Here is a 26,437-nt window from a genome sequence, read left to right on the forward strand (position 1 = left end):
ACGCTATTCTTGTAGCTGAAGTTACGTATCTTAGATCAATTCCCCACTCTCTCCCCCCTTCCCCCAGTGAAGACCAGCCCTAAGAATACAAGAATAAAAACAAAATACCAAGATTCAGCAAAAAGACCATAGCATTAAGACTTACTGTGTCAGGAAATAATGCATGTGAAGATCAAAGCAGCTAAGGAAATAATAAGCAAGATATAATTTCAGGATGAGGAGCAAATATTCCTGTAAAAGGGTGCAAATTCAAGTGGAGATATAAAAACAAAAGCAAAATGAGACACTTATCCATTCCAGAGACAAAACATTTTCAAACGTGGTGTTCGTGTGTTTTATGTAAGAATCTGAAACCTCAGATCAAATAAATCCGTTCAGACTATTCTGCAGAAATATTCTGCCTCTTCTTCTAATAGAAGAAAAGTACTTCAGTTCTGCAAGGAGGACAAAATGAACACTAGCAGAAAAAAAGAACTTGCCACAGCAAATTGCAAATTCCCTGCTTCAGAGTGAAGGTTGCTGAATCCACTCAGCTGAGCAAGAGCCTGAGGAAAATGGTTATATAGAACATCAGCAAACAAAACCTTACAGTGAATCTCTAGAGGGAAACCATCTTCCCAGAAGCTAAGAACAAGTGAGAATGAGATGAGAATAGATGTTTTCCCTCCAGAATAAAGATGGAACAGTAATTAAGAAATGGCATCCAGCAGAGAGTAGATGACTTTGACAAGCAGTGTACAAGTGCACCTAGATGTAATTAACAAGCATCCTGACACTCCAGTACTTCATCAATAGGAGGTGAAGGGGAAGACAAACTCTGCAGCTAGTCAGTAGGAGGGAAGATGACATTTATTAGAACATGCTGGTAAGGCGAGGATAGTGCATAGTCTGAGACTAATATTAGAGTTGGAGGAGACTAGTCCAAGAATGCTATCAGAATAACGGAACCAGGCTGTGACTTCTACCACCCAAACAGCAATTAATGAATAATTACTGTTCACCATCGCAGAGAAGGCATCTAACTGACAGTGTGAAAATGAAATGAAGTAAACAAATCTAAACACTGGCAGAGTGGTTAAAATACCAAAGCTAATTTGGAGGCTATCCTCTTGTTCAGACATCATAGGGCCTGCAGAACATGAAAGAAGAGCTTAACAATGGAAGCTGTAAACTGAACCAGAGCACAGTGAAACTTACATGTAAGAGAAATGCATAACTAAATGGGCTTCATATTGGAGTGGGACGGTTTTGGAACAAGTTGTAGAATATTTCTACATTGGATAAATGCTCGGCTCAGAGAAGCCAGGTGGAGAACTGTGATCTTGAAAACAAGGCTAGAGTGGCGTCTCATAAGGCCTGACTAACAGGCATTTCTCTCCAATTTCTACAGCCAGTGGTACGGTATAACTCAGGGACAGTGAATGATCCTATGTGTGACACCTTTTCCAGGTCCAGTACTGTGCACTGCCAATGTCCTATATGCAAGTAACAAGACACAGTGGCAGAAAAAAGAAGAATTCAAAATATATTTGATAGAAATGGTATAAAACGACACTAGTGGCTTCTTGTACTGATTTATGTATTTATATTTATACCAACAATGCACCTATCCTAGGGCTTAGGCACTGCTGACATAAGATTGAAAAATACAATGAAAATGGCCAACAGCTTCCCTCAAACCAGAATATGACCAGAGCTTGAAAATCAATAATGTTCTGATATCCCCTTACAGAGAGCTTTATGAATAGGTTCATGACTGGGACCCGGGAGATCTGGATTCAGATCCCAACTCTGCCTCAGCTTTCCTGTGTGATTCTGGGCAAGTCACATAACCGCTATGTGCCCCAGTTCCACATCTGCAAAACGTGGATAATGAGACTTTCTCACCTCACAGGAGTGTTGTAAATACTTAGCAGGTTTTGATTTTAACCAATGAAGGCCCTGCCTATTTGAGAAGCTGCCATTTTGATTAGCTGTTGGCAAGGTGCTCTCAATGAAAGGGGCTTTAGAATTTACTCCCCATTAAGTTCAAAACAGCTCCAAGCTTTTGGAAAAGAGAATGGGATAAGGGTTTGTATTTGCGCTAGTCTATGGGTACTTTCATGGCCCTCATTACCACACGATATGACCGTCTGACCATTTTGAACCTAATGGGGAGTAAATTCTAAAGCCCCTTTCATGGAGAGCACCCTGCTCTCATTGACTATTTAGACTCCAGTCTTGTGTGGGCTCCTCCACTGAAGTCCGAGTGGATGGGATAACTGCATTTCAGTTAGGTTGTTTTTCTCTTTTCTTTTCTGTTTGTTTTCCTTGCTATGCACTTTTGTGTCAAGGCAGCTGAGAGCATATGGATACTTATCTTTGTGTGTGTGTGTGTGTGTGTGTGTGTGTGTGTGTGTGTGTGTGTGTGTGTTAATCTAAATGAAATGAGTTGGGAGTTCAACACCTTCCAGAATTGAGACCTTAGTAAATGACGGCTAATTTCTATAGCCCTTAGTCAAGCAAGATTCCATGAAGTCCAGTGAGAGTTTGGCTTAAGAAAGAATCACAAAATTTGGCCTTACGTGGAAGAAAATTTGTAAATTAGAGGTTGACCGTCTAAAATGAACCACTGTAACTTGTCTTTTTCTCTCTACATTGCATGGTGAACTGATGCAAAATGTCAGCCATTTAAAAATTGGCGTTCTAATTAAATACATTCAAATGGTGTTTAGCTTGGCTCTAAATCTTGCCTTCAGTACCCAGTCCAAATTAGGGATCGTTTTGGAGGTACGGGGAAAAGGAATAATCTTTACTTCTGCCCTCTAACCTACAAAGCAGCAGTGGAACTACTGTGCGTTTTCTACTGTAGTCTTGGGTGGAAGGGTAATGGAGCCACATAATGACAGATTCACCTTCTTTTCCCTAACCCCTCTCTTCCTCCACATGCCCACCCCTCTAGCAGTATAAGCACACTGTTTCCTCTGCAGGTAAGGGCCTCTTCACTCCTGCTGCTGATGGTGGGTTGTTAAGAATTTTCTCAGCAAACTTATTTCAAATGTAAAGACAGAGCTTAATATGGCAGGTAGACGCTAGTACCTCTTATAGCCATGCTGTTCTTAGTCTCTGTTAGGGTCCACGTTCATTTAAATGTCTTTTAGCCACTGCTTTGATATATTTTCCATCATTTAATAAAGAGGAAAAATTGGGAGACTTTAATCCGCTCTGCTCTTAATTTCTAATGTAAGTGACAGTTTAATCTAATGTGGTAGAGGCTAAAGTAGCTGACATTGTTCCCAAAGAGGCTTCTTCAGTTAGCTCTTTCTGCTTGTTATGCTTTACTGCTTTCTTATAAATTGGCATTTTTCACAACTGAAAATGGGAAAAGGTAAATGGGTGTAATTAAGTGCAGGTGCCAATAGCTACATGGGTTGCATTTGCAAATACAGATCTTAGCACAGTAGAAGAGCATGGAAAAACACATGATTAAAAATAGATCAGGATTAATTAACCATTTTGAACACACTGAAGTTCAAGATGATCAAAAATGTATGCAGAAATAAGGAGAGATTGGCACATGCAGTAAGTAATGCTAATGTTAAACTGCTTTGGAAAATGAGGTCTTTAACCCTTGAGACATTGATATTCGGCATGCTTTTGATTTTTGTTTTTAAAGAATAATTTAGCTTTAGACATGGGCATTTTAAATGTTTTTAACTTTTAGTTTTATGAAGTCCTTCAGGGATTTTCCTCTCTCTGTATCATCTGAGTTTGAGGGGTTTTTTTTACAGTATTGCTTATTTAAAATTTTACAAGTTGATGGTTTCCTTAAATTCTTGTTTTCCTGGTTAATCATCAGTGATAAAGTAAGCAACATCAAAGCCTTATATTCAAGGTCTGCATCATTATATATATAAGAGTAGCATAATTCAAGTCTGTTGTGCACAACAGACTTGAATTATGCTAATCTTATTTTCCTTTGTAAGCATAAAAGCTCAATTATTTTAGTTTCAAAAGTGTGTTTGGAACAAAGAAAACTTCAGTTCCACCTATCTAATGATGCTACATTGAATGTTGCTTTGCACAAAATGTGAATTTGTAAAGAGGGAAGATATTTTGCTTTTATACCTGCAAAGCTACAAATCCATATCAGTTTATGTAAAAACAAAGTCATGATGTTAGTGTGAATTGTTATACTGCATTGATATAAGGCAGTGCTGGAGACCATGGTTTCTAAGTATACTTAGGAAAGGACTAACACTCTTTGAAGAAAATTAAAATGGCAATAATAAACAGCCTGGGAGAGGAAAGCAAGTCAGTGGTCCCAGCAGACCAGTTGTGTAAAGTCTGCATCCACTTCTAGTAAAACCTGGATCTTTTTCAGCCTGTTTAAATGGACCACTATTCTTATATGCAAAGTATCACTTCTCTGGTTCTACAAAGGAGTCCTGAATAGTATCAGGCACAGATCCAGTTAAGACACTGATTTTTTCACTTACAGAATAATTTAGCCCAAAGAACCATTCAGGAGAATGGATTCAGAAAAGAGAGCCATAAAATGTCTCGTACATTAGTAAAACTCCAAGACATTCTAACCCACTCATGAGATCAGTCGTTCAGGACAGTAAGAATCCCAACTACATTTCTGCTGCTGCTAGCAAGAAACCACCACCTATATTAATGAAATAGTGTGAGAATAGGATGGGTTTAAAAAAAAAATCTCATCACATTTTTAAAAATAGTAAATCATTTTCCATTGTCAGGTTTATAATGGCATTCATTTGATGTTTAAGCTTGCATTAGCAAAAAACTTGATGGTGCAATGGTTTTAGTGCCGTAGCCTTTCACAAGTGAAATCTTAGACTTAATTACGTCTTAGATCACACATGGACTGAGTTTACTGGCCTTATTCTAGTCCCCTACAGGCATTTGTCCATGTTACCAAACTACCACCCAGCTTGGCACAACTGATAGTCTTTGATCAGGAGACGCCTAGATAATCCTCAGCTTGCAATGTTCCTGCTATTAAGGTACATTAGCAAAGCTGTGTGGGAAGCTGTATTCTGTTTTGCTGCAGTATTCTTGTTCCTAGCCAGCCTCTCGCTTTCAGGAGGATTAAAAGTGAAATCTGTCCCCCTCAACTCCTCAAAGTCTTTTAATACAATTTTTGCAATAGAAATCAAATGAATGGCTGCAGTAGTTATAAATCCGCCTCACTGTAGTGAGGTTGGGGGCTGAAGTGTGCAGTTCAGATTGAAAAGAAATTGATAGTTTACTTCTACCTGAAAATGGTTGGAAAAGCAGCGAAATTCTGCTCTGATGTTCACCCTGCATGATCCTGTTACCTCAGTGAGGACTGAGGGGTGGGTGTGGCTGGGGGTAGCTGCTCTGTGCAGCTCCTCCTTGGGGGGAGGGATAGCTCAGTGGTTTGAGCATTGGCCTGCTAAACCCAGGGTTGTGAGTTCAATGCCACTTGGGGATCTGGGGCAAAATCAGTACTTGGTCCTGCTAGTTTAGGCAGGGGGCTGGACTCGATGACCTTTCAAGGTCCCTTCCAGTTCTAGGAGATGGGATTTCTCCATTATTATACTGCAGGGGGAAAAAACAAGAGGTCACAAGATACTATGAAAACTCCATTGGCTTACAGTAGCCCAGTTTCCAAAGAGTCTGGTTTGGTGAAGGAGGTGGTAGATTTGCCAAACACCATGGCTCTCCCAAGAACTGTAGGAAAATCCCACAGATCTCTGGCCCTCCTGAGATCTTTAGTCCTTTTGGGATATTCCTTGTGCTTTCTGCCTCCCCCTTCACCTTTTGGCAACAAAATCCATCTCCATCTGCCAGCATAGAGGGGATGGTGCAGCAGTTAGTGCTGATAGGGTCCAAATGATTCATTCCTGTGAACATCTCTCTGCAGGATTGCTGGGACATGCAGCATAGGGCAGCTATCCCCAGCCACATCGACACCTCTGTCCTCATTCCATAGGTGGGGAAGTTCTGCAGGGAAGCTTACATGGGACTGCAGGGAAGCTTATGGGAGGGGAAGGGAAATGATGGTCCTAAAGGTTCATTTCTCCTCCATCCAGCACATTTAGGGACACTTAAACTTGTTTCCTGTTGCTCCCTTCCTTCCTCAATACCAGTGACAGATTGGAGGGGATGACTTGGCCTATAGTTTGGGAAGTATAAAGTCTGGTTCCTCTAGCTTTGGAGGTTTTTTTTCCCCCCCAATTTTGCCTTGGAAATATATCCGTTGTACTAAACTCCTTTTCCTATTTACACGGGGCCTGAGGTACCCACAGTTCTTTGCCACTCCTTCCTGTCCATGGCATGGATTTTTAAGTCTTGCAGCTGTAGTCCTTTTCTCTTCAAGCTTCTTTTGACAGGGTCTTTCCATCTTTCCTCGGTCTTCCACATCCTTTCTTGCTCTCCTCTTCCCCCCATGCTTTCGTTTTTCTCCCATTCTTTTCACAAGTCCAGACCTCCTCAAGCATACTCACTCCAGCCTATCTATCACTGACAGTCCCAAGTTTATCTTCCCCCTAATGAATTCCAGGTGCACTCTGTCAACCCTCCACTTACCTGCCATTTGTCTCAGTATATTATTTTCTACTATCTGTATCTTCTTTTCTTCCATCTCTGTAAGACTCATCTTTTCCAAACCATAGAGCAAGCAGGGACAAACGCATGCAGCATGCACTTTTCCTTTCAATTTGTTAGTTAATTACAGGTCCCACAGCACTCCTGCTACCTTTTTCACTGCTGTCCCAGCACACTGGGTTCTTCTTTTCAATTCTCCGGATGTCTCTCCAGTAGCACTAAGTGTACTTCCTAAATACACAAATTCTTTTTCCAAATCAGCTTAAGAACAGCCATACTGGGTCAGATCAATGGTCCATATAGCCCAGTAACCCGTCTTCCAACAGTGACCAATGCCGGGTTCTTCTGGCGGAATGAACAGAACAGGTAATCATCGAGTGATCCATCATCTATCGTTCACTCCCAGCTTCTGGCAATCAGGAGGCTGGGGACACCCATGGGGTTGCATTCCTGACCATCTTAGCTAATAGCAATCAATGGACCTATCCTCCATGAACTTATCTAGTTCCTTTTTGAACTCAGTTATACTTTTGGCTGTCACAGCATCCCCTGGCAATGAGTTGCACAGGTTGACTGTGCATTGTATGAAGAAGTACTTCCTTTTGTTTGTTTTAAAACTGCTGCCTATTAATTTCATTGAGTGACCCCTGGTTCTTGTGTTATGGGAAGGAATAAATAACACTTCCATATTCATTTTCTCCACACCAGTCATATCATTTTATAGACCTCTATCATATACCCTCTGAGTTGTCCCTTTTCCAAGCTGAAACGTCCCAGTCTTTTTAATTTCTCCTCATACAGACATTGTTCCATACTCTCACTCATTTTTGTTGCTCTTTTCTGTACCTTTTCCAATTCTAATATATCTTTATTGAGATGGGGTGACCAGAACTACATGCAATATTCAAGGTGTGGGCAGACCAGGGATTTATAGAGTGGCTTTATGATATTTTCGGTCTTATTATCTATCCCTTTCCTAATGCTTCCTAACTTTGTTAGTTTTTTTGACTGCCGCTGCACATTGAGCAGATGTTTTCAGAGAAGTATCCACAATAACTCCAAGATCTTTCTTGAGTGGTAACAGCTAATTTAGATCCCATAATTTTGTATGTATAGTTGGGATTATGTTTTCCAATGTGCATTACTTTGCATTTATCCACCTTGAATTTCATCTGCCATTTTGTTGTTCAGTCACCCAGTTTTGAAAGATCCCTTTGTAACTCTTAGTTAAATCCAAAGCAGACTGCAATCTTCAGTAACTTTGTATTGTCTACAAATTTTGCCACCTCATTGTTTACCCCTTTTTCCAGATCATTTACGAATATGTTGAACAGCACAGGTCCCAGTACAGATCCTTGGGGGACGCCACTATTTACTTCTCTCCATTCTGAAAACTGTGACCACCTAACCAGTTACGGATCCATGAGAGGACCTTCTTTCTCATTCCATGACTGCTTATTTTGCTTAAGAGCCTTTGGTGAGGGACCTTGTCAAAGGCTTTCTGAAAGTCCCAAGTACACAATATTCACTGGATCACCCTTGTCCATGTCTGTTGACCCCCCCCCCAAAGAATTCTAATAAATTGGTGAGGAACGATTTCCCTTTACAAAAACCATGTTGACTCTTCCCCTATCAAATGGTGTACATATATGTGTCTGATAATTCTGTGTTTTTTTGTTTTTTTTTACTATAGTTTCAACCAATTTGCCTGGTACTTAAGTTAGGCTTACCGGCTTATAATTGCCAGGATAACCGCTGGAGCCTTTTTAAAAAATTGGCATCACATTAGCTATCCTCCAGTCATTTGATATAGAAGCTCATTTAAATGATAGGTTACATTCCACAGTTAGTAGTTCTGCAGTAGCTTCTCTCCTGAAATGTCAATCAACCACCCTTCTTACACTTTCCCTACTTGCACAACTTCAGTTTTCTTTGTGTTTACCTTCAAACCATGGTCTCCAAACACAGATGCCCACTCTGATACCATATTAGCTAATTTCTCTTTGCTGTCAGCCTAAAGGGCCTGATTGTCAGCATACATAGTTTTCTCTGTCTCCTTGCTGGCTTGATTCTCCTACTAATTACCTCCATCACTAGCTGAAGAGAAGAGGAGTCAGCACACTGCCTTGTCTCAATCCCACCTCAAAACTCTCCAAGAATTCCATGTATTGTTACCATCTTGGGTCTTTACTCTCAATACATCTCCTCCATGAGAAAAAAGGTAGATTCCGATCTATGGCACTGAGTCCAGTTGTCCCTGGTACGCTAAACTACACTGCAGTCTGAGTGCACTCAAGTTTGACATGAGCATTTAGGGACCACTATTGGATACTTTCTTCAATGTGTATTTCAAAATAATAAACTTTTTTCCTGCAAACTCAGTTAGACGGCAGGCTGGCCTCTGCTGTTGAAGTCAATGGGGAAATAATCGGGCCCTTCATAAGGCACAGTCTGTGAATCTGCATTTCCCCCTTCTGCTTTAGATTATACATTACTAGTAGCTTGACAATACATCTCACAAGAAGGATCTCCCTGGTGGAGGTTTGGCTTTGATTTTTATGAAGATGCTCAGTTTTACAGATGTGGTAATGAGAAATTTCTGCTGGTATATAGACCTATTTATTTTTACAACCACACTCATTATATCTACATACAGTAACCACACACCTACACGTGAAGGACTTCATTTAGAATTGTTTATGGTGCATGATGCAGTTTTAATAGCTCCCAAGCTCAATGAAAGTGATTACAGATTAAACAGCTCACAGGCATTTGTGGAGCTTGCCCTGCAAGATGCCATGTAACACTGGAAGGGCCCATTTTTTCTTTGCTAGAAATTGATTTCAAAACTGTTATATTGAAAACAACGATTTTTGCATAAAAAGACATACTTGCTCAAAACAAAACAGCAATAAAACACTAATCGCTGGTATCTTACACCAGTAAACAGGGTAGGCAAAACTGGAGTTTTGGAATCTACACCTGTTCCTCTTTAAAAAAAAAAAAAAAAAAAAAATCTAATCAAACAGTATTGGGCAGCTTATAGGTCTTTTCTTTGGGACAGGGAGAGTGACTGAGCTTGGATGTGCATTGGAACATACAGACAAGGGGAATTTATTAAATGTCTTTCAGCCTCATGGAAAATAGGGAAATGAATTCATTTGAATCAATGGTAAAACGGCATTAATGGTCATTTCATTAAAAGTTATAGGACCCTTTTGTTCTAACCTACACTTTAGAACTAAAGTCCTAACTTTCTGTAATAGAATGCCCCATTTCTGTGAAGAATGAGTCATCCGTTGTAACTCATCGCTACCAGGTCAAGTGCAGGGTGCTCAATTTTCAGACAGAGCCCCCTCACAGAGCTTCCAGGTCCCATACTTGGGTAGGCAGGGAGGCCTATAATGAGTACTTTCATATATAAAGTGGGAGAACTTGAGCACTAAATGTGGGATTTGGAGATCCACAGAAGAAAATAATTGTGGTGCAGTGGTTTTGCTGAAGTTTCTATATAAATATGCACACAACAGATTACAAAACTCCTTCCTATCAGCCTGTGGCCATGTCCGCTGAGCACAAAGGATTCATGCTTTGTAGTGGAAAATAGGGTTGCTAAAGACTCTTGATATATTTCATTGCAGATGTGACGAATATGTCACACAGCTGGATGAAATGCAACGCCAGCTCGCAGCAGCTGAAGATGAGAAGAAGACTCTGAACTCCTTGCTTCGTATGGCAATCCAGCAAAAACTGGCACTGACCCAGCGCCTGGAGCATCTGGAGCTTGACCATGAGCAGTCCAAAAGGGTGCGCACTAAATCTGCTTCCAAAGCCAGGACCAGTAACCCGAGTGTAAGTCATATCCGGTCCTGTGGAGACACATCTGAGGGGTCTGTCCTTAACAACCAGGTGTTTTGTGAGAAGTATAAGATCTATTGTGACTAGAAGAGGCATGTAGGAAATCATATTATGCATCTAATTTTTATGCTGTGATTGTCAGCATAAATCCCCACTATCTAATGTTGCGGTGAGTTGACTTGTACTAGTATGTTGTTAAACCATGTAATACAAATGGTATTATGGTGGTCTTAACTGTAACTAATTCATACGTATGGAGATCTTATTAACAAGTTAATAGTGGAAAAAAACTTTTGTTTCCACGGTTAACATGTATGGTTTTGCTGTTTATGGGTAAGTGTTAAAAGTTTATACCTGATATACTACATCTGGTGTTACTAACTGTAGTTTGATTAGCACAAATGTGATCCTTTCCCCAGGGTTACAGCATCCTTCAAATAATAATAAAAAAAAAAGCTTTCACAGGAAAAAGCAAACCTAAAATCTCCTTGTTAATCTGGTTTGAAAAGTGGTGAAATGCAACACTGGAAATTAGATGTGTAACATGGAAATGCAGAACATTTCAAAACCAGTACCAAAACTAGATTTGCCTGCTGTGGCACTCATCAGAAATTTTCTGCCATATCACCACTGACCAAAGTCCCAAAAGGCTTTTATAAGCTATAAAAGTTGGAGAAATATAGGATACATTCTTAAACTCTGCTTTCTTCTCTACTTCAGAGGGTTAACCTAAAGAAACTTGCACATTTATAGTCTATTAAAAATATGCAATATTACCCCATCTGGAATAAAATTAAAAATTAAAAATATTAGGATCCTAACTAGTATGCAGTTTCACATTAAAGTTATGCTGTGAAAAAGTGTCATGTATGGAAAGGATGTTTGTGGTCTCATGTTGCTTTTTGCAGCATAACAGTTTGGAAAGAAGGCGTTTTTACATATTACTATAGCCACACCATATCTGTACAGAATTTATATGACTGTGTTCTACTATTTTTAAGTCACAATACAGTTTTTCTCAGCTCTCAGTATTAATCTTAATGGGATAGTGTTTCAGAGCTCTGTTTGTTTGTGGGTTTTTTTAATATAAAAAAAAATTGCATTCCTTATGCAAGCACACCTTTCACAGGGCTCTACATTATAGGCACAGGAAATTTAACCCGTTCATCTTGTTAATAAATATTAATGAAGTAGGTTAGCATATGTATTAATCTTAAAAAAAAATACTTTGTCTGCTATTGGACTTTTAAGGGGCCTTTTTAGCCACTTAATTTCAATATGTTTGATAACATAAAAAAGTGTACTTCATAATTGGTGCCTATACAAGTGATAAATATACAAGATTGAAAAATGTTGCTTTTAAAATTGTGGAAAATTTGTGGAGCACAATAAGGCACATTTTTTTAAAAACAAAAGTTTTTAAAGTGCCTAGCCTCAAACTTTATTTTAATGTAAAGCCCTGTTCATTTTGTACTTTTTCAAATAATTTTGTATGCTTATAGTATTAACTAAAAGTAATCCAAGACTGCACAGTTGTCTGCTGATAGTGATGTTTTCTAAAACCATTCTAATGATCCTGGTGTAGTACTGCCTCATTTCACTACCATTTCTTGTAGATGGTCAGCAGCTTGCTTCTTGTGTATCGCCGCTCTGCCTATAAGTAGTCAGGAGATATCACAATATAAATATAAAGTAATAAGGAGCGCAGCCTGCTTTTCCAATGGAGGGAAAACATAGTCTTTGGTTTCTGAGAGATATTTTAAAAATGCTTCTAAAATCCACACAAGTAAATTGTGAAGAAATCTGACATCAGAGTTATGAAAAATCTTGTTTTAAAAGAAATATTTGAATGTGGCATCCTTAAATTTGGTGCCAGAATCATATTTGCCAATTTTAAAGAGTGGATTTTCCAAGTCTAGTCTATTGCCCAATTACCTGTGTACATGAGATGTTTAAAAAGACAGTAATTGTGGCCCTAAAAGCAGGCCCCTGTGCATCAATTATTACTTCATTTTTAGAAAACACTGTATTCTCCTGAATTTGAGCTTTAATATTGCTATGTAGCAGGTTTGATATTTTTAGAAGCAAAATACCTTTGAACAATTTTCAATCCTGCTTTTCTCTTCTTTGCTGCACAATCCTCCAAAAGGCCTTTATATTCTTCTCATTTTTGTATTGTGGGTAATTATAAAGAATGCCTTGTAAAAGTAAGCATTTAGATTACTAACTCATTTTGCTCCATTAGAAGTAGCTATCATTTTGTTTCCACTTTGGTAGGAAGCTGTTAATACAATTTGTATTGCTTCCCTGTCTCTAGTGGAAGTATTGTCACAACATAGTAATTATAGAAAAGGTACATTTAAGAAACTACATGCATTGATTAGTTTTAAAGTCAATTGAAACTTTATAGGAAGATTTCAGTGTTATCAGAAGGTGACTATTACTATCAATATTGGCTCACATTGTCAGTACAAAATATGAATAGTTTTGCTACATCACAACCAGCTTAGTAATTCTTTCCATTTTTATTCATCTCTATGGCTCTTAAGATAAAAAAACAGTGTATGTTTTAAAACCTGATCTAAAGAGAAATGAGCAACGGTACATAAAAGTGACCTGTTCCTGCTGTGTGTATGTTTAGATTAATATATTTAAGATTATGGGGGCTTGTACTTTTGTGAAACAAATCTCTTGAAACTTACCTATGCTATGTTAAGTCTTTCATTTCCCTTTCAATGGGTTGGGATTTAGCTTGGAAAACTTATTAAGCCATCACCTACCTCTTCAAGCAGGCTCTTCTTTTGAATGATTACTGTTCTCTGCATTGGCCTGCATGATATACTGACCTGCATGTCTTTGGAGAACCTAAATCTTCATTGATAATGGCTTTCGCATACTCACTGCTGTATCTTTTGCTCAAACAGTATAGCTTTATTCAGTACTTGTAAGAAATCTTCCTGCAAAGCTGTTGCTTCTGAGCAGTACTCATGTAAAGCATTGTTCATTAGCTTGGAAAGCACATGCCAACTAAAGTGACTGCCTCTACCTTGGGAAACTAACAGATGCCCCTCAACTGACTAACCTGCTATGGAGATCTTGCAGTGCACTCTGTATTAAGTCAGTTCTTTAACTGATGAATGAGTACCAATTTTTCTAATGTTATTCTGTTTTCCATTTTTCAGCTTTAGAGTAGTTCCTGGAGAAGGCCTTTCCAACAGTGCAACAGTATTTCTTAGCCTGCCTCGTTATGGTTAACAGTGGTAGCCTGTTGCACAAAGAATGGAAACCACTGACTTGATCCTAGATTGTTGGGTTTTTTTAAAAACAACTTTTTCCAATATACTACCTGCAATTTTACTTTTATGTCTCAAGTTATAAAACAAACAAGCTTTACCTATAAGTGCTGCTGCAGGAAGAAAACTTACAAGTGCTGAAGAAACCTACTTTGAACGTAATGCTCACCATATTACTTTATGATCTACTAGAAATGTTCAGATGGGGGAATTTTTCTTATTTCATTGCAGATATTCATTTTTTTTATCTGATTGTTAAACCTGTGCACTTTTGATATTTTGATATTTTACTTTAGCTTCTTTTAATTCCTTGTGTAGAAGAGTTTATATAAAAGGCAGTGGTTTGTGCTCATAGTCTCTCTCCCCATTTTGGGCTTGTGCTTGTTGATTTTCTACATCAGCATGTGGCAGAGATTTGGACTATTTTTGATTTTTGCTCTAGACCGTGTTTAGAAAAAGAGTTTCAAGACACAAACCAGGAGCTCTGCTAAACTATATATGTGCTGTGCTTCCGCAGCTTTTTTTATTATTATAAAATGTTAAGCTTTATGTGTTAAAATGACTGATTTTTAACTGCCATGTTCATTAAGAAATCCAGGGTATTCAAATTCTGGGGTTTTTTTCATATTGTATTATTATTCTTAGGAATAGTTCAATGTAACAAGAAGAAAACTTGACTTTGCTCTAGTTAAAACAGTAATAGGCACTTGAAAAATATTAAATAAGTAGTGTTACCTATAAATTCCAGAATTTCTGGGTTTTAGGAAGGTGTGAAGTATTATTGATTAACAGAATTTTATACAACTGTATGGTTTAAATTCCAAATTGGAATTGTTTTGTTGTTACTTCATTTTATTGTGCCAAATTATGGTACATTTAGAAAGAAAAATTCTAAAGTTGTCAATGAATAGGGTGTTCTATTTCAGCGCCTTTTTGTCATTAATTATTGCCAGTAGTGCCTTTAATAATTTAAGTGAGAATCCTAGAATAGCTTAGTCTATACAAGAAGAAATGAACAGTTGTTTTGGAACTTAGTAAAGATGTGGAGCAATAAGTGCAAAGCAAACTCCCCTTTCGCACATTTTTAATGGGTAGTCTTAATATAGAGATTATATATACACAAGAAATTGTAAAAAATACTGTTAGTCAATGATACTTCATCATGCAGATCCTTGCAAATTCAGGGGTATAGAAAAAAAAATAACAAACCCAAATACACTTTGGGAACCAAATGGACTTTTATTGAACAAATGAGCAAGATGTATTAACACATTTGTGGCTGCAGTACAGAGGATGTATTGGGAACATTAATGTTCTGTTAGCTGTGTATGGTGGTGGATACAGTTTAACCATAGTATTGTTTGGAAATGTGAAAGACAAGACATTAATACCTACTCTTGCATGTTGTATCTAATCATTGTAATTTCAGGAAACAGAAAGTGAAAAGTGCATCAACAAGCTGTACCTACCTGCCTTGGTGCTGTTTGTTGAGGCTAGTGTGAATCATTAAATTGGTACTTGGGGGAGGGGGAGGACTTCCCTCCCTCAAAAAAAAGTACAAATTGTAATAATATTGTCAGTGGGGAAAAGATTTCTGTTTGCTGGAAGAAGCATTATTATTCCTAGATGTGGGGACTTCTTATATTTTCATCTTCTGTTACAGTATTGATTCATAAGAAATATTGTTACATTTAAAAATTACTACATTTGTACATGGGTATTTATTTGAAATGATGTCAAAGTACTGTATTATGTTTTATGTGCATTACCTTTTAGTGGTGGATTGGTCTCCATTTAATGTCATATGCATGTACTCTTGCCAAGTAACCTTTACACAGATCTGAAAAAGTAAATGTCATTGGTTAAAAGAAAATGGTGGAAAACTGATTCTTAAGGTATAACTGTGTGTTAATTTGATAACTTTAGGAGGCATAGGGGGCAAAATGTTACTTCCAAATTAATACAAAAAGTGTGTGTAATGTAGGAAAGCAATCTGCCTGTGTAAAGGTAGTCGCATTGGCAGTATCAATAAAAGAGAAAAGGAGATCTCTTTACTGTGTGTGTGTGAAATTTTTTTTGTTTGTTTTTGTTTTTTGTTTTTTTGCAATGTCTGCCAATTTAATTAGTTGAAATATTCCTAGGTCATTAAGAATCTTAGCACAAAGTTTAAATGAGTATTTGTATTTTTGTCATAGGTTTTACCTGGGAGAAACCTAAAAGATGATTATTTATTTACATTTGCATATAATTTGAATAGAAAAAGGAACCCCTATTAACTGTCATTCATATGTTTAACAGTAATTTCTGATGGACCCTTCAGAACTCAGAAGGAAGTTGTATATACAGCTGACGTAAAACCAGATTAAATATAGGTACAAAGTCAGCTGTAACTAGATAAGACTTTTGATCAATCCAAACAACACACAAAGTCTTTTGAGGATGTAGGTTACTATGAGTTGGTCTTGGCCTCTAGGGACATGAAATACAGGTTTATGGGATTTTTAAAGTTTATAATACCACCATCCCCCCCCAAATGGGGATTGTCCTAAACTAACCCAACTCATTGTAGTTTATGTAACCTGGTATTCAATTCCATTAGAAAAGCTAATCAACTTAATGTACATTGTAACTCAAGGAAGACAATGGACCATTTCTGTTTAGCAAGCGTTCACAAAGTGTGTTGGTCTGCTTGCTAAATACTCAGAACTCATGTCTGGCAAGGCGCCTGATTCTTTAGTGCTTATTCATTCAAAACTTCCCTTAGCTTTAATTGGAGTTTTCCCTGCAGGATTGCCAGGCCAGGGGAATAGATTATATATAATATACAGTAACTCCTCACTTAAAGTCGTCCCGGTTAACGTTTCATTGTTACGTTGCTGATCAATTAGGGAACATGCTCCTTTAAAGTTGTGCAATGCTCCCTTCTAACGTCATTTGGGAGCCGCCTGCTTTGTCCACTGCTTGCAGGAAGAGCAGCCCGTTACAGCTAGCTGGTGGGGGCTTGGAACCAGGGTGGACCGGCAGCTCCCCTATCTGTTCCCCGCTCCCCTAAGTTCCCTGTGCTGCAGCCGTCCAGCAGGCTATCAAGGCAGTTCAGCTGTCCCTCCCCCCACTGCCATGTGCTGCTCCTGCCCTCTGTCTTGGAGCTGCTCCCAGAGACTCCTGCTTGCTGTGCAGGAGGGGAAAGGGAAGTGCTAATGTCAGGGTGTCCCCTTCCCCCCTGCTCCTGCACCCCACTTACTCCTTCTCCATATAGAGCAGGGAGGGGACACGGACAGAGATAGCTTGGGGCAGCAGCTACTGTCTCAACTTCCTGATCCACTTAAAAAGACAATGCACTTAAGAGTGGGTCAGCTTACTTAAAGGGGCAGTGTGCATCTCTCTCGCCCACACACAAGGTGTGTGTCTATCTCTGTCTGCTATGCTGTCTCCCCTCCCTCGTGTTCATGCTGCCTTGTGTGAGAGGCTACATTAATAACAATGTGTTAACCCTTGAGGGCTCAGCCAAGTGCTAGTTCATTATTTAGCAGCAAGGCATTCCCCGGGAAATATCCCACGCTCTTCCACCCTCTAACTTCACCACCCCAACCAAGCTTCACAATCATCATAGCTGTGAACAGTATTAAATTGTTTGTTTAAAAAGTATACTCTGTGTCTATCTATATAGTTTTTTTGTCTGGTGGAAAAAAATTTCCCTGGAACCTAACCCCCCCATTTACATTAATTCTTATGGGGAAACTGGATTCGCTTAACATCCTTTCACTTAAAGTCGCATTTTTCAGGAACATAACTACAATGTTAAGCGAGGAGTTACTGTATATGCAAATAAACACACATATAGAACAGAGCCGTTCAAAAGATAAAAGAGCTTAAGTAAAAATCTGTGTACTGGGAAAATAGCAAAATAATACAAGGAAAACATTTATCTTTATTTGTCTGTTGTATGTTTTAATACAACATTAATTTCTTATGCCAGTCTTTGTGGTGTGAAAATTGGGCCTGTCTGGTGGCATGTTGGCACGTACTGACTTCAGAGACTTAGTCCAGAGCTGAAACGCCAGACTGACAGATGTTGCTGTATTTAATCTCAGGTAAAGGAATCTACCACTTAACATAACACCCCTACCTCTCCTGGAGAATCAGCAATTTAGAGCCGAGTACTTGTTGCTTGGCAGTAAAAACTAAAAAAATGATTGGATTATTTTATAATCTCTTATAACAAAAGCAGGATTGCACCAAGAGAGACTAAGGGTCAGATTTTTAAAGGTAGTTCTTCTCTGAACACTCTCCACCAGTTCATCAATATCCTTCTTGAATTGTAGACACCAGAACTGGACACGGTATTCCTGCAGCAGTCACACCATTGCCAAATACAATTTACAGGAGTAAAATAACCTCTCTCTTCTTACTTAAGATTCTCCATGTTCAGCTGATTATCCACCATAACCCCCAAATCTTTTTCAGAGTCACAGCTTCCCAGGATACAGTCCCCCGCCTTGTAAATATGGTCTACATTCTTTGATAGATGTATACATTTAGCCATATTAAAACCCATTGTTTGCTTGAGTCCAGTTTACCAAGCAATCCACATTGCTCTGAATCAGTGATCCATCCTCTTCATGATTTACCCCTATCCCAGTTTGTGTGTCATCTGCAAATTTTATCACTGATGATTGTATGTTGTCTTCCAAGCCATTAATAAAAATGTTAACTAGCACACAGGGCCAAGAACCGATCCCTGTGGAACCCCACTAGAAACACCCATTCAATGATGAACTTTGGATTTCAGTGTCCTTTCTAGAGAAGTGTACTTTGTACATTGGAAACCTAACAGGAGCACCTGAGGAGGTTTCCAATAATTGTCCAGGTTGTGGTGTGTCTGAATTTTCAGAGGCTTCTTTTCCTCTAGCAGCTCCTGTTCAAGTCACAGATCTTCTTATACTTAATCCTGCTCCTAAGTACTATCCATTACCTCTTTGCCAAACTGATTTCCTTTTTCTTCTAAAGGACAAGAGTGGTCTCATAAATGAAATATTGCCAACATTACTCCATCTCCTAACTAAAAGAAATTGAGCTAAAAAACCCTGTGAACTTAAAACAGCCTTGGAAATTCTTCAGTACACATACCTGATTTTAATATCCTAGTAGAATAGTATCCTGAGTGACCATTGGTTTTGTTGAACCAGCTGCCTATTACCTGACCACACCATTATAATTAAGGTAAATTATCCCTCACCTTCCATATAAAAGGCTAAATCTTTGTTTTCTACCAGCAGTTCAGTGGGTTTTTTTAACCCACTGAACTATTGCAGTATGTTTAGTTATTTATTGTTTCTAAAGCAGACCTGCTTACTCAAGCAAAGGCAAAATCCAGACCAGCAATTCTAGAATCACAAATAGTTTCACCTGATTTCTGGTCATGAGAATTTGTTTCTAATTAGGACAGTTTGCACTGAGATTCTGACATGCATCTAGTTTCAGAATTAGACACATAAGCTATTTCTACTAATCTTCAATATATTGTCACTTATTTTATAACATGCTGTATACTCTGGAGCTCACCTTAATATAGCTCAAGTGGATAAGAGCAAAATATTTGATCCAACAATGGCTCACCAGCTTCCCGTTACCTCCAAATTAACAATGAGTCTTCATTAAACCAAATTATGGAATCCTTGCTTTTGTACCTCTCCTTTAAAAACAAACAAGGAAATCTGTTATATAATGTTTTGAAAGAACAAGCCAAACCAGACTGTCAATTCTTGAGTGACAGGAGCAATCTTTAAAGCATGATCCAACACTAGTTCAGACAACAGCTTTTGAGCCAGGCTGTATTGGGGTGGAGAATAGAATGCACTCTGCTTTACTGTGCAAAAAGTTGGTATTTATCTGGCAGCAGTTGGACGGTTACTGGGTAACTTCTCCATCTGATGGATGATTTTCTTGCCTCTTATAGAAGTGAGTTTTCTATCTTTGCTGAAGTTGTGCGTTCTGCATAGATGCAAGTATCAGTCCACAATCTATGCATACATACCACTGCTTGGGAGGATGTTTTGGTTTTTTTTTAGTCAGCGCAATTACTTGAGTCTCTCAGCAAAAGGCTCAAACTTTACTTCCTTAAGAGTGGATTAAGAAGTGTAGGTCACACTGCATTACTCCAAGGGTTGGTCTTGATCCTGACCATGAGATACACCGGGGATAGTTCATTCTCCATGCCCATTCACTCCTTGGCTTCTGTACTGTGATGTCCCAGCAACATGTGTAGCCCACTGGTGAATGATTTTTATGGATCCTCTGCTGATCCACTGGGGACATGAGTTGTTGTAGCATCATAGCTCTTTAGTTCAAGTTGAGGTGGCTCCATGCTTTTAGCTCTGGAGGTCCCCCAGTTCAAACCCTGTTGTAGCAGTCCTCACATGCACATTGCAAATACTAGTGTGTGTACTTTTATCACATGTGACTAGGAAGGGGACCACAAACAGTTCATTACACATAGGCCACCAAAGAGACACTGGGTAACATCTTCTGTTAGGTACAGAAGAAAGTCTCTCACATTGTACAATTTACTGGCTGTTTTGGGCAGTTCGGCAGTGCTACTTGTTACCATGGTGGATCTGTCAGAGGGAATGGCACTGAGGTTGGTCTTCGCAGGGACTGTGACATGTTGTAGGCCCCCTCCTCAAGTCCCCTTCCCTGTGGGCTATCACTAAGGCTGTCTGGCCTTGCCTGCTAGTGATTCCGGTGCAAGTGTTTCTCTTCACTTAGCGTTTTTAAGCAAAGTATTAAAAAGTGCCAGTAAAGAGAAGGGCAGAGAGAAATAGGTTTGTGCATCATCCCCCACACACCCTTTTTAAAAAACCCTTATGGTATATGGAAGAAGCAGGAATGGGTTATTTTACTCTCCCTGTATCTTCCCTAAAAATATCCCAATTTTCAAGTCTTGTCTTTTGTCTGCCTCCCCCCCACACCCCGGAGGATTTATTGGGCAACACAAGAGAGTGCTCAACCCTAATTGAAGGGGTGGGGTGTAACTGAGTCCTTAAAGAGAACTCATGGTTTGAGCATTGGCCTGCTAAACCCAGGGTTGTGAGTTCAATCCTTGAAGGGGCCACTTAGGGATCTGGGGCAAAAATCAGTACTTGGTCCTGCTAATGAAGGCAGGGGGCTGGACTCGATGACCTTTCAGGGTCCCTTCCAGTTCTATGAGATAGGTAATTATGCAGTTGCTAAAACAAGGAGTCTTAAATAGACTCAATAAAAATAACCGCACCACTGTACCAGGTTCACTGCCCTGGAAGGACATCCAATACACTCCTAGTTCTCCAGTTGTCCACAGCATAGTTTCAGTTGCACCCTAGACAAGACCTTGATTAAGCAGGTTTTTGAGGCCTCCTTTATACATCAGAAGGAAGCTCAAATGGCATAAGCCCGCCTTCCCCACCCCCCCGCCCCCTTTTTCCTTCCCTTTTAATCTTATCAGTTCCTTGTGTCCAGAGATCACCACAGTCATGGCTTCCTCTGGTCCTGTTTCCCATTTGAATAGTGTCTTCACTAGAGCTGGGTGAATCATTGGTTTTTTTTTTTTTTTCAATTTGGCCAGGAAACCAAAAAATTAAAACAAAAAACAAACAAAAAAACTTGCTTTGGTTCCCCAAATGCTCTGAATCTGTCAGCAAATCAGAAAAGTCTGTTTTGGGTTGTATGAAAAGTTTCATTCCAGTCTTTTGTAAAGAGCCACGTATGTGTCCGTCCATCCTTGTAACCTTTAGCCCAGTGATTAGTGCACTTACCTGGGCTGTGGGAGATCCAGGTTTAACGCCTGGCTCTGGACCAGGCACTTGAACTCAGCTCTCCCTGCTCCCAAGTGAGCATCCTGTCCCTAGGCTATTCTGCAGCAGGTTGCTCTTGGTCTTTCCAGTTGAAGCTGTTCTGCTTGGTATAAATACTTAACTAGTCATTGTGCCACAGAGAGACTGCCTCTCTAGCCTGGTGATTAAGGCACTCACCTGAGAGGTAGGAGATGTGGATCTCAGTCTTCAGCCTGAGTCGAATCTCCATCTTCTACCTCTCAGGTGAGTGCCTTAATCACCAGGCTAGAGAGGCATTCTCTCTTTGGACCAGATTAATTAATTTATTTATTCAAAGGGTCACAGCTTCACAACGGGACCGAGTGAAAGCAACTCACTCCAGAAGAGCTTATTGCCTGGTGGTTAAGATGCTCTGTTGAGAAATGGGGAAGGTGAAGTGCTCCAGACTGGGGATTCAAACTTGAGTCTCCCACATCCCAGCCCTGACCAGTAGGCTGAAGATGATCAGGGCACACAGGCTTGCTTTCCTGAAGCTAGCCCTGAAAAACATTTCCCCAGCCAAAATGAATAGGGTAAAATTCATAAATAGTTTTGGGTCAACCAAAACTGCATTTTTCAGCAAATAAACTATTCATGCAACATTTTTTTTGCCAAGCTCTAATCTTCCTCCTTTTCCCTCTGGAAGGCTTCCTCCTGCAGTGCAGGGGTACGACTGTTGCTTCTGCTTAGGGCAGTCCTGGGCTCTGGGACACCCTGCAGGAAGTGCTTGCTATTCCTGAGGCTACCTCTCCTGCTGCCTCCAGGTGGTGCTGCTACCCCATCGTCTTCTCCCATTCCTCTTCTGGCTGCCTCAAAACACTGCACTGAATCAGAAGGGAAGGTCATCCATTCATGGAGGCCTCAGCAATTCAACAAGAGCATGAGCAGCAATAGCGCCTATGTCCAGTTTTCCAATCTTCTAGCTGGGCATAGAGAAAACTGGTGTGTAACCAGAGGGAGGGGAAAAGAACAGCACAAAACTCCCAATCTCATCCTAGAGATCAGGAGAGGGAGAATACGACAGGCAGGGTCGGCCCACAACATTGACACCTGAGGCGGGGAGCTCAAATGATGCCCCCATACCCCTTCGCTTGGGCCAAAACTCTGAAAGGTCCGAATTCTGCCTTCTTCCTGTTCTACTCCTTTCATGGTACTACTCTGCTACCTACCCCAATAAAGGAGAAATAGCAACTTAAAATGCCTGTTCAGAAATTTTAAGTAACACTTAATTTTCAAACTCCTGAACAGCAAATGTAACTTTTCTTGTCTGCATAGTAAACACTGGCATTTTTATCTGTTTGAATAACCAAAGTGGTGCTTTCCGTGCCTTCTTGGTTGCAAAGATTTGAACGGCTTCCTGAAGGTCCACAGTCTGGGCCAGCTCATGCTCTACTGAGATGGTTGCAAGGCCGACCAGCCGCTCCTGTGTCATTGTGGAGCGTAGATGTGTTTTTATTAACTTCAGCTTGGAGAAGCTGCGTTCTCCACTGGCAACTGTTGCAGGAAGTGTTAGAAGTATGCGCAGAGCAACAAAAGCATTTGGAAAAAGGGTGGTCATCTTCTTTGTGCACATATATTCCAGAACAGCTTTGGAGTTGATCCTGCTGAAATGTATCTTGGAAGGACTTTCAGTTCATCACCTAAATCACTCGCATCAATATCGCACATGTCATCATGTGTTAACACTGTCTCTAGTGCCCTGAATTGCTGGTGTAGGTCTTCTTCAGGTATAATGAGGAGTTTTGGAATATCATACAACATCCCAAATATACTGCTGTGTTCCTTGAGCTGCATGAAACGTTCTTCAACTGACTATATTGCACAATCTAGCACCTGGTTAAAGAATTCAACTTTGAATTGTTGTTTGGGGTCTCTTATGGGATTATTCCGTGCCTCGTAATCAAAATGTCATCTTCGGTGACTCTTGTATTCTTGAATGGGTGGGAAAATAACTGCAGTGTGAAGTTCCTCTGCCAACTTCTGTGCACTCTTCAGAAAGTTTTGCAATCCCTCATCTGACTGTTAAGACTGTAGGTATGACTTTGCTTTGTCCAGTTGTTCCATTGCTCCAGATATATCAAGGTCACCACCTTGGAGTCTCTTGCTTACAACATTTATTTCAAACAGTATGTCATGCCACAACACTAAGCCACACAGAAATTTGAAGTTATGTATGTTTCTGGTGATTCCATTTCCCTCTGCCACTGTTCTCCCACGAACAGTTCCTGTCATAACATTATCCTCCATAATGGCAACTATGGCATCATCTATCTTCCCAATTTGGTGTTTGATAGGCTTTATCGCCTCCACTCGACTTTCCCATTGTGTGGCACTCAGTGGTTTCAGTGTCAGAGAGGATGTTCCCAGATGTTGCTTCAAAATTTGCCATTGATGAGTTGATGCAGAGAAAAAGACATAGATGCTTTGAATTACATTAAAAAATTCAGCAGCCTCACTAGAAGCTGATGCTGAATCACTGACCACCAAGTTCAATGAATGAGAACTGCATGGGACAAAAAAAGCTCGAGGGCTTAACTCTCGGATCCGTGTCTGCACTCCTCTGTTCTTTCCTCTCATGTTGGCACCATTATCGTCTTGCACTCAATTTCCAAATTTCTGTAACAAACTCACTGGAAATTCCCCTATCAGATCCATCTACAATGCACGCATCCAGTTCCTTGCACTGAAATGCGGAATTCTGACGTCCGGCAGGTTAAGATGTTCCCTGTAGACATGTGTCATTGTAAAGCCCAGAGTTTTGTACAGAAGAAAGCATATGATCTGAGTTTTGTTTTCTAGTCCTGTGCAATTTGTAAAGGACTAGAGGATCTGGCCCAAATCCAAGTATCTGAAGAGTGCAACTGCTTTGTGCTGGCATAATCTGCACCTGAAACTGGTTTACTTGGCTTAGAGTGGATCATCCCAGGGTAAAGGTGAGTAGTGGAGTAGAGCTGACGCAGGGGCTCCCCATCCCTGCTACCAGCATAGCAGGGAAACAGGAGGCTTGGCCGGGGATTGCTCTGAGCTATGACAATCCTTCGCTACGTTAATGCTGATTAACTGAAAGCAAAGGAAGTGTTTTGGGATACGGTGGTAGTAAGCCATGGTATGAAAGGATTAATGCAAAGGATTGCTGCTCTCCCAAAACAAACTCAAATACCAGCCTCCTGCGGCCATTAATCAGGGCATCAATTAGAGCAGGCTTCCCACTACTTTAAGATTGTTGCAGCCTGCACAGAACAGCTGGCAGACCAGGACAGTATAAAATGCTGTTCTGAGTAGTTTGGCCATAGCTAAAGATCTGGACCTCTCTTGTACATAGCATCTGTGCTGCTGAAGCCAATACTTCTGTCACTTCCTGACATAACACACCACAGGATTCTGCAATATACAAGTGCAAACACTGAAGCTTAAAAGAAGTGTTACTGGTGTGTTTGGGACCATGGCTGTACAACACAGCAATATTTTAAAAGGCAACTCATTAAAACACTTGTAAACATGGACAGGAACAAACTGGATGCCCTAATAATTCTGTTCCCATTTGTAATGCTTTCCACAGCTTTATGGAGGATACATTAAGAAATGCAGCAGAAATGTTAGTCAACTTTTGTCTTTTGAGATTCAGGGCATGTTCTTATAGTGCATATTAGCAAATTCATCAACATGTCCACAACTGGCAACTATGCTTCCATTCATAGCTAAATGGCGTACACTATGAAAGGGATAGAGGGAGAAGCTTGCTGTGCTTGAACATGCAACCCCATTGCTTGCAATGCAGTTTTCCTGTTGGACCATGGCCTGGACAGATTCTATACAGTGGCCACTAGATGGCAATACAGTACAAAGTGGACTGAGTGCAGTTCGAGATGTCAAGCTGCGTACAAGATCCTTGGGAAACTACTCAGAAAATTCATATGATGCTGAGAACGAGGTTAAATTTTCTGTTTATTTAGTTTCATGTTAAAGGATTTTATATTTGATCCCCTTCCCCCCCCCCCCCCCCAATCCTGTCTTGTAGTGGATTTACATTTCAATCCATTTTGCCTTATCAGGGTTTCCTTCAGCCTTGCACACTTAATCCTAAATAACTTCCTAGTACTTGGGGAAGATTTTAGCTTGGAGGGATTTTAGCGTAAAGCTTTCTGTGAACAGGCCATATGGCCAATTAACAGGCCTGTGACTGAATGAGTCAAGGGTCACATGACAGTCAATAAATGACACCGCAGGTGCAGGGGAGAATCCTTTACTACATTTTTGAGCCTCAGGTAACTCATCTTTGTGCCTGAGTGCAGCCATTTTATCTCCATTATGCCATATAATGGATTGTCCTGAGCTGGTTCTGGACTTGCAGTGACTGGGGACCTACCCCAGCTGCTGTCTGAAGTGCCCAGGATGACTGGGCTTTGCCTAGTCACTGCTCTGGCAGCTTCCAGTTCTACCTTAGCCCAGAAGCCTTGACACAGGTCACTGCCGGCAACCCCACAGAGGCTAAGCCCACCTCAGACTTTGCCTGAGTTCAGTCAGCCTTTGAGAGCATTGCTTCAATGGCAACTTCACCTATGGTGGCCGGCGTGAAAAGAGGCTGGTAAAAGCATGGCCTGGACAGAGTACTTCATGGTGGGCGAGTATAGGGGAGTGGACCCTGAGAGGGTGTTCATGTGTTGGGATGACTAAAAGGAGACTCCTAGGCCTCTTTAGCTCAGCAGAGACCTACGATGGCAGTTCGTGCAGGATTTGGGAAAGGTAAGAGGTTTGGTGGCTGAGGCTCCTAGGGCAGAGATTGAGTTGTTTGGCTCAGAGAACCATTCCATGTTTGCTGCCTGCAATTGGGGAAAATATGTCTTGGGTGGTGCAGTGAATTCA

General features: G+C 40.3%; 1 protein-coding gene across 2 annotated transcripts in view; it reads left to right on the forward strand.

The window, feature by feature from the left end:
* BICD2 (BICD cargo adaptor 2) overlaps window positions 1-15,781 on the forward strand; it is a 152,423-nt gene extending 136,642 nt beyond the window's left edge. Inside the window, exons 7-8 of one of the 2 annotated variants that reach the window (XM_034775499.1) lie at window positions 10,218-10,428; window positions 13,617-15,781. In XM_034775499.1, the coding sequence (XP_034631390.1) occupies window positions 10,218-10,428; window positions 13,617-13,622 (217 nt within the window). In that variant the 3' untranslated portion in view covers window positions 13,623-15,781. Of the gene's footprint in view, window positions 1-10,217 lie in introns of both variants that reach the window. The other variant, XM_034775498.1, reaches the window with a different exon arrangement.
* The last annotated feature ends 10,656 nt before the right edge of the window (window positions 15,782-26,437 follow it).

Source organism: Trachemys scripta, chromosome 7, assembly GCF_013100865.1.
Source record: "Trachemys scripta elegans isolate TJP31775 chromosome 7, CAS_Tse_1.0, whole genome shotgun sequence".
In the NCBI taxonomy this organism is placed as follows: Eukaryota; Metazoa; Chordata; order Testudines; family Emydidae; genus Trachemys; species Trachemys scripta.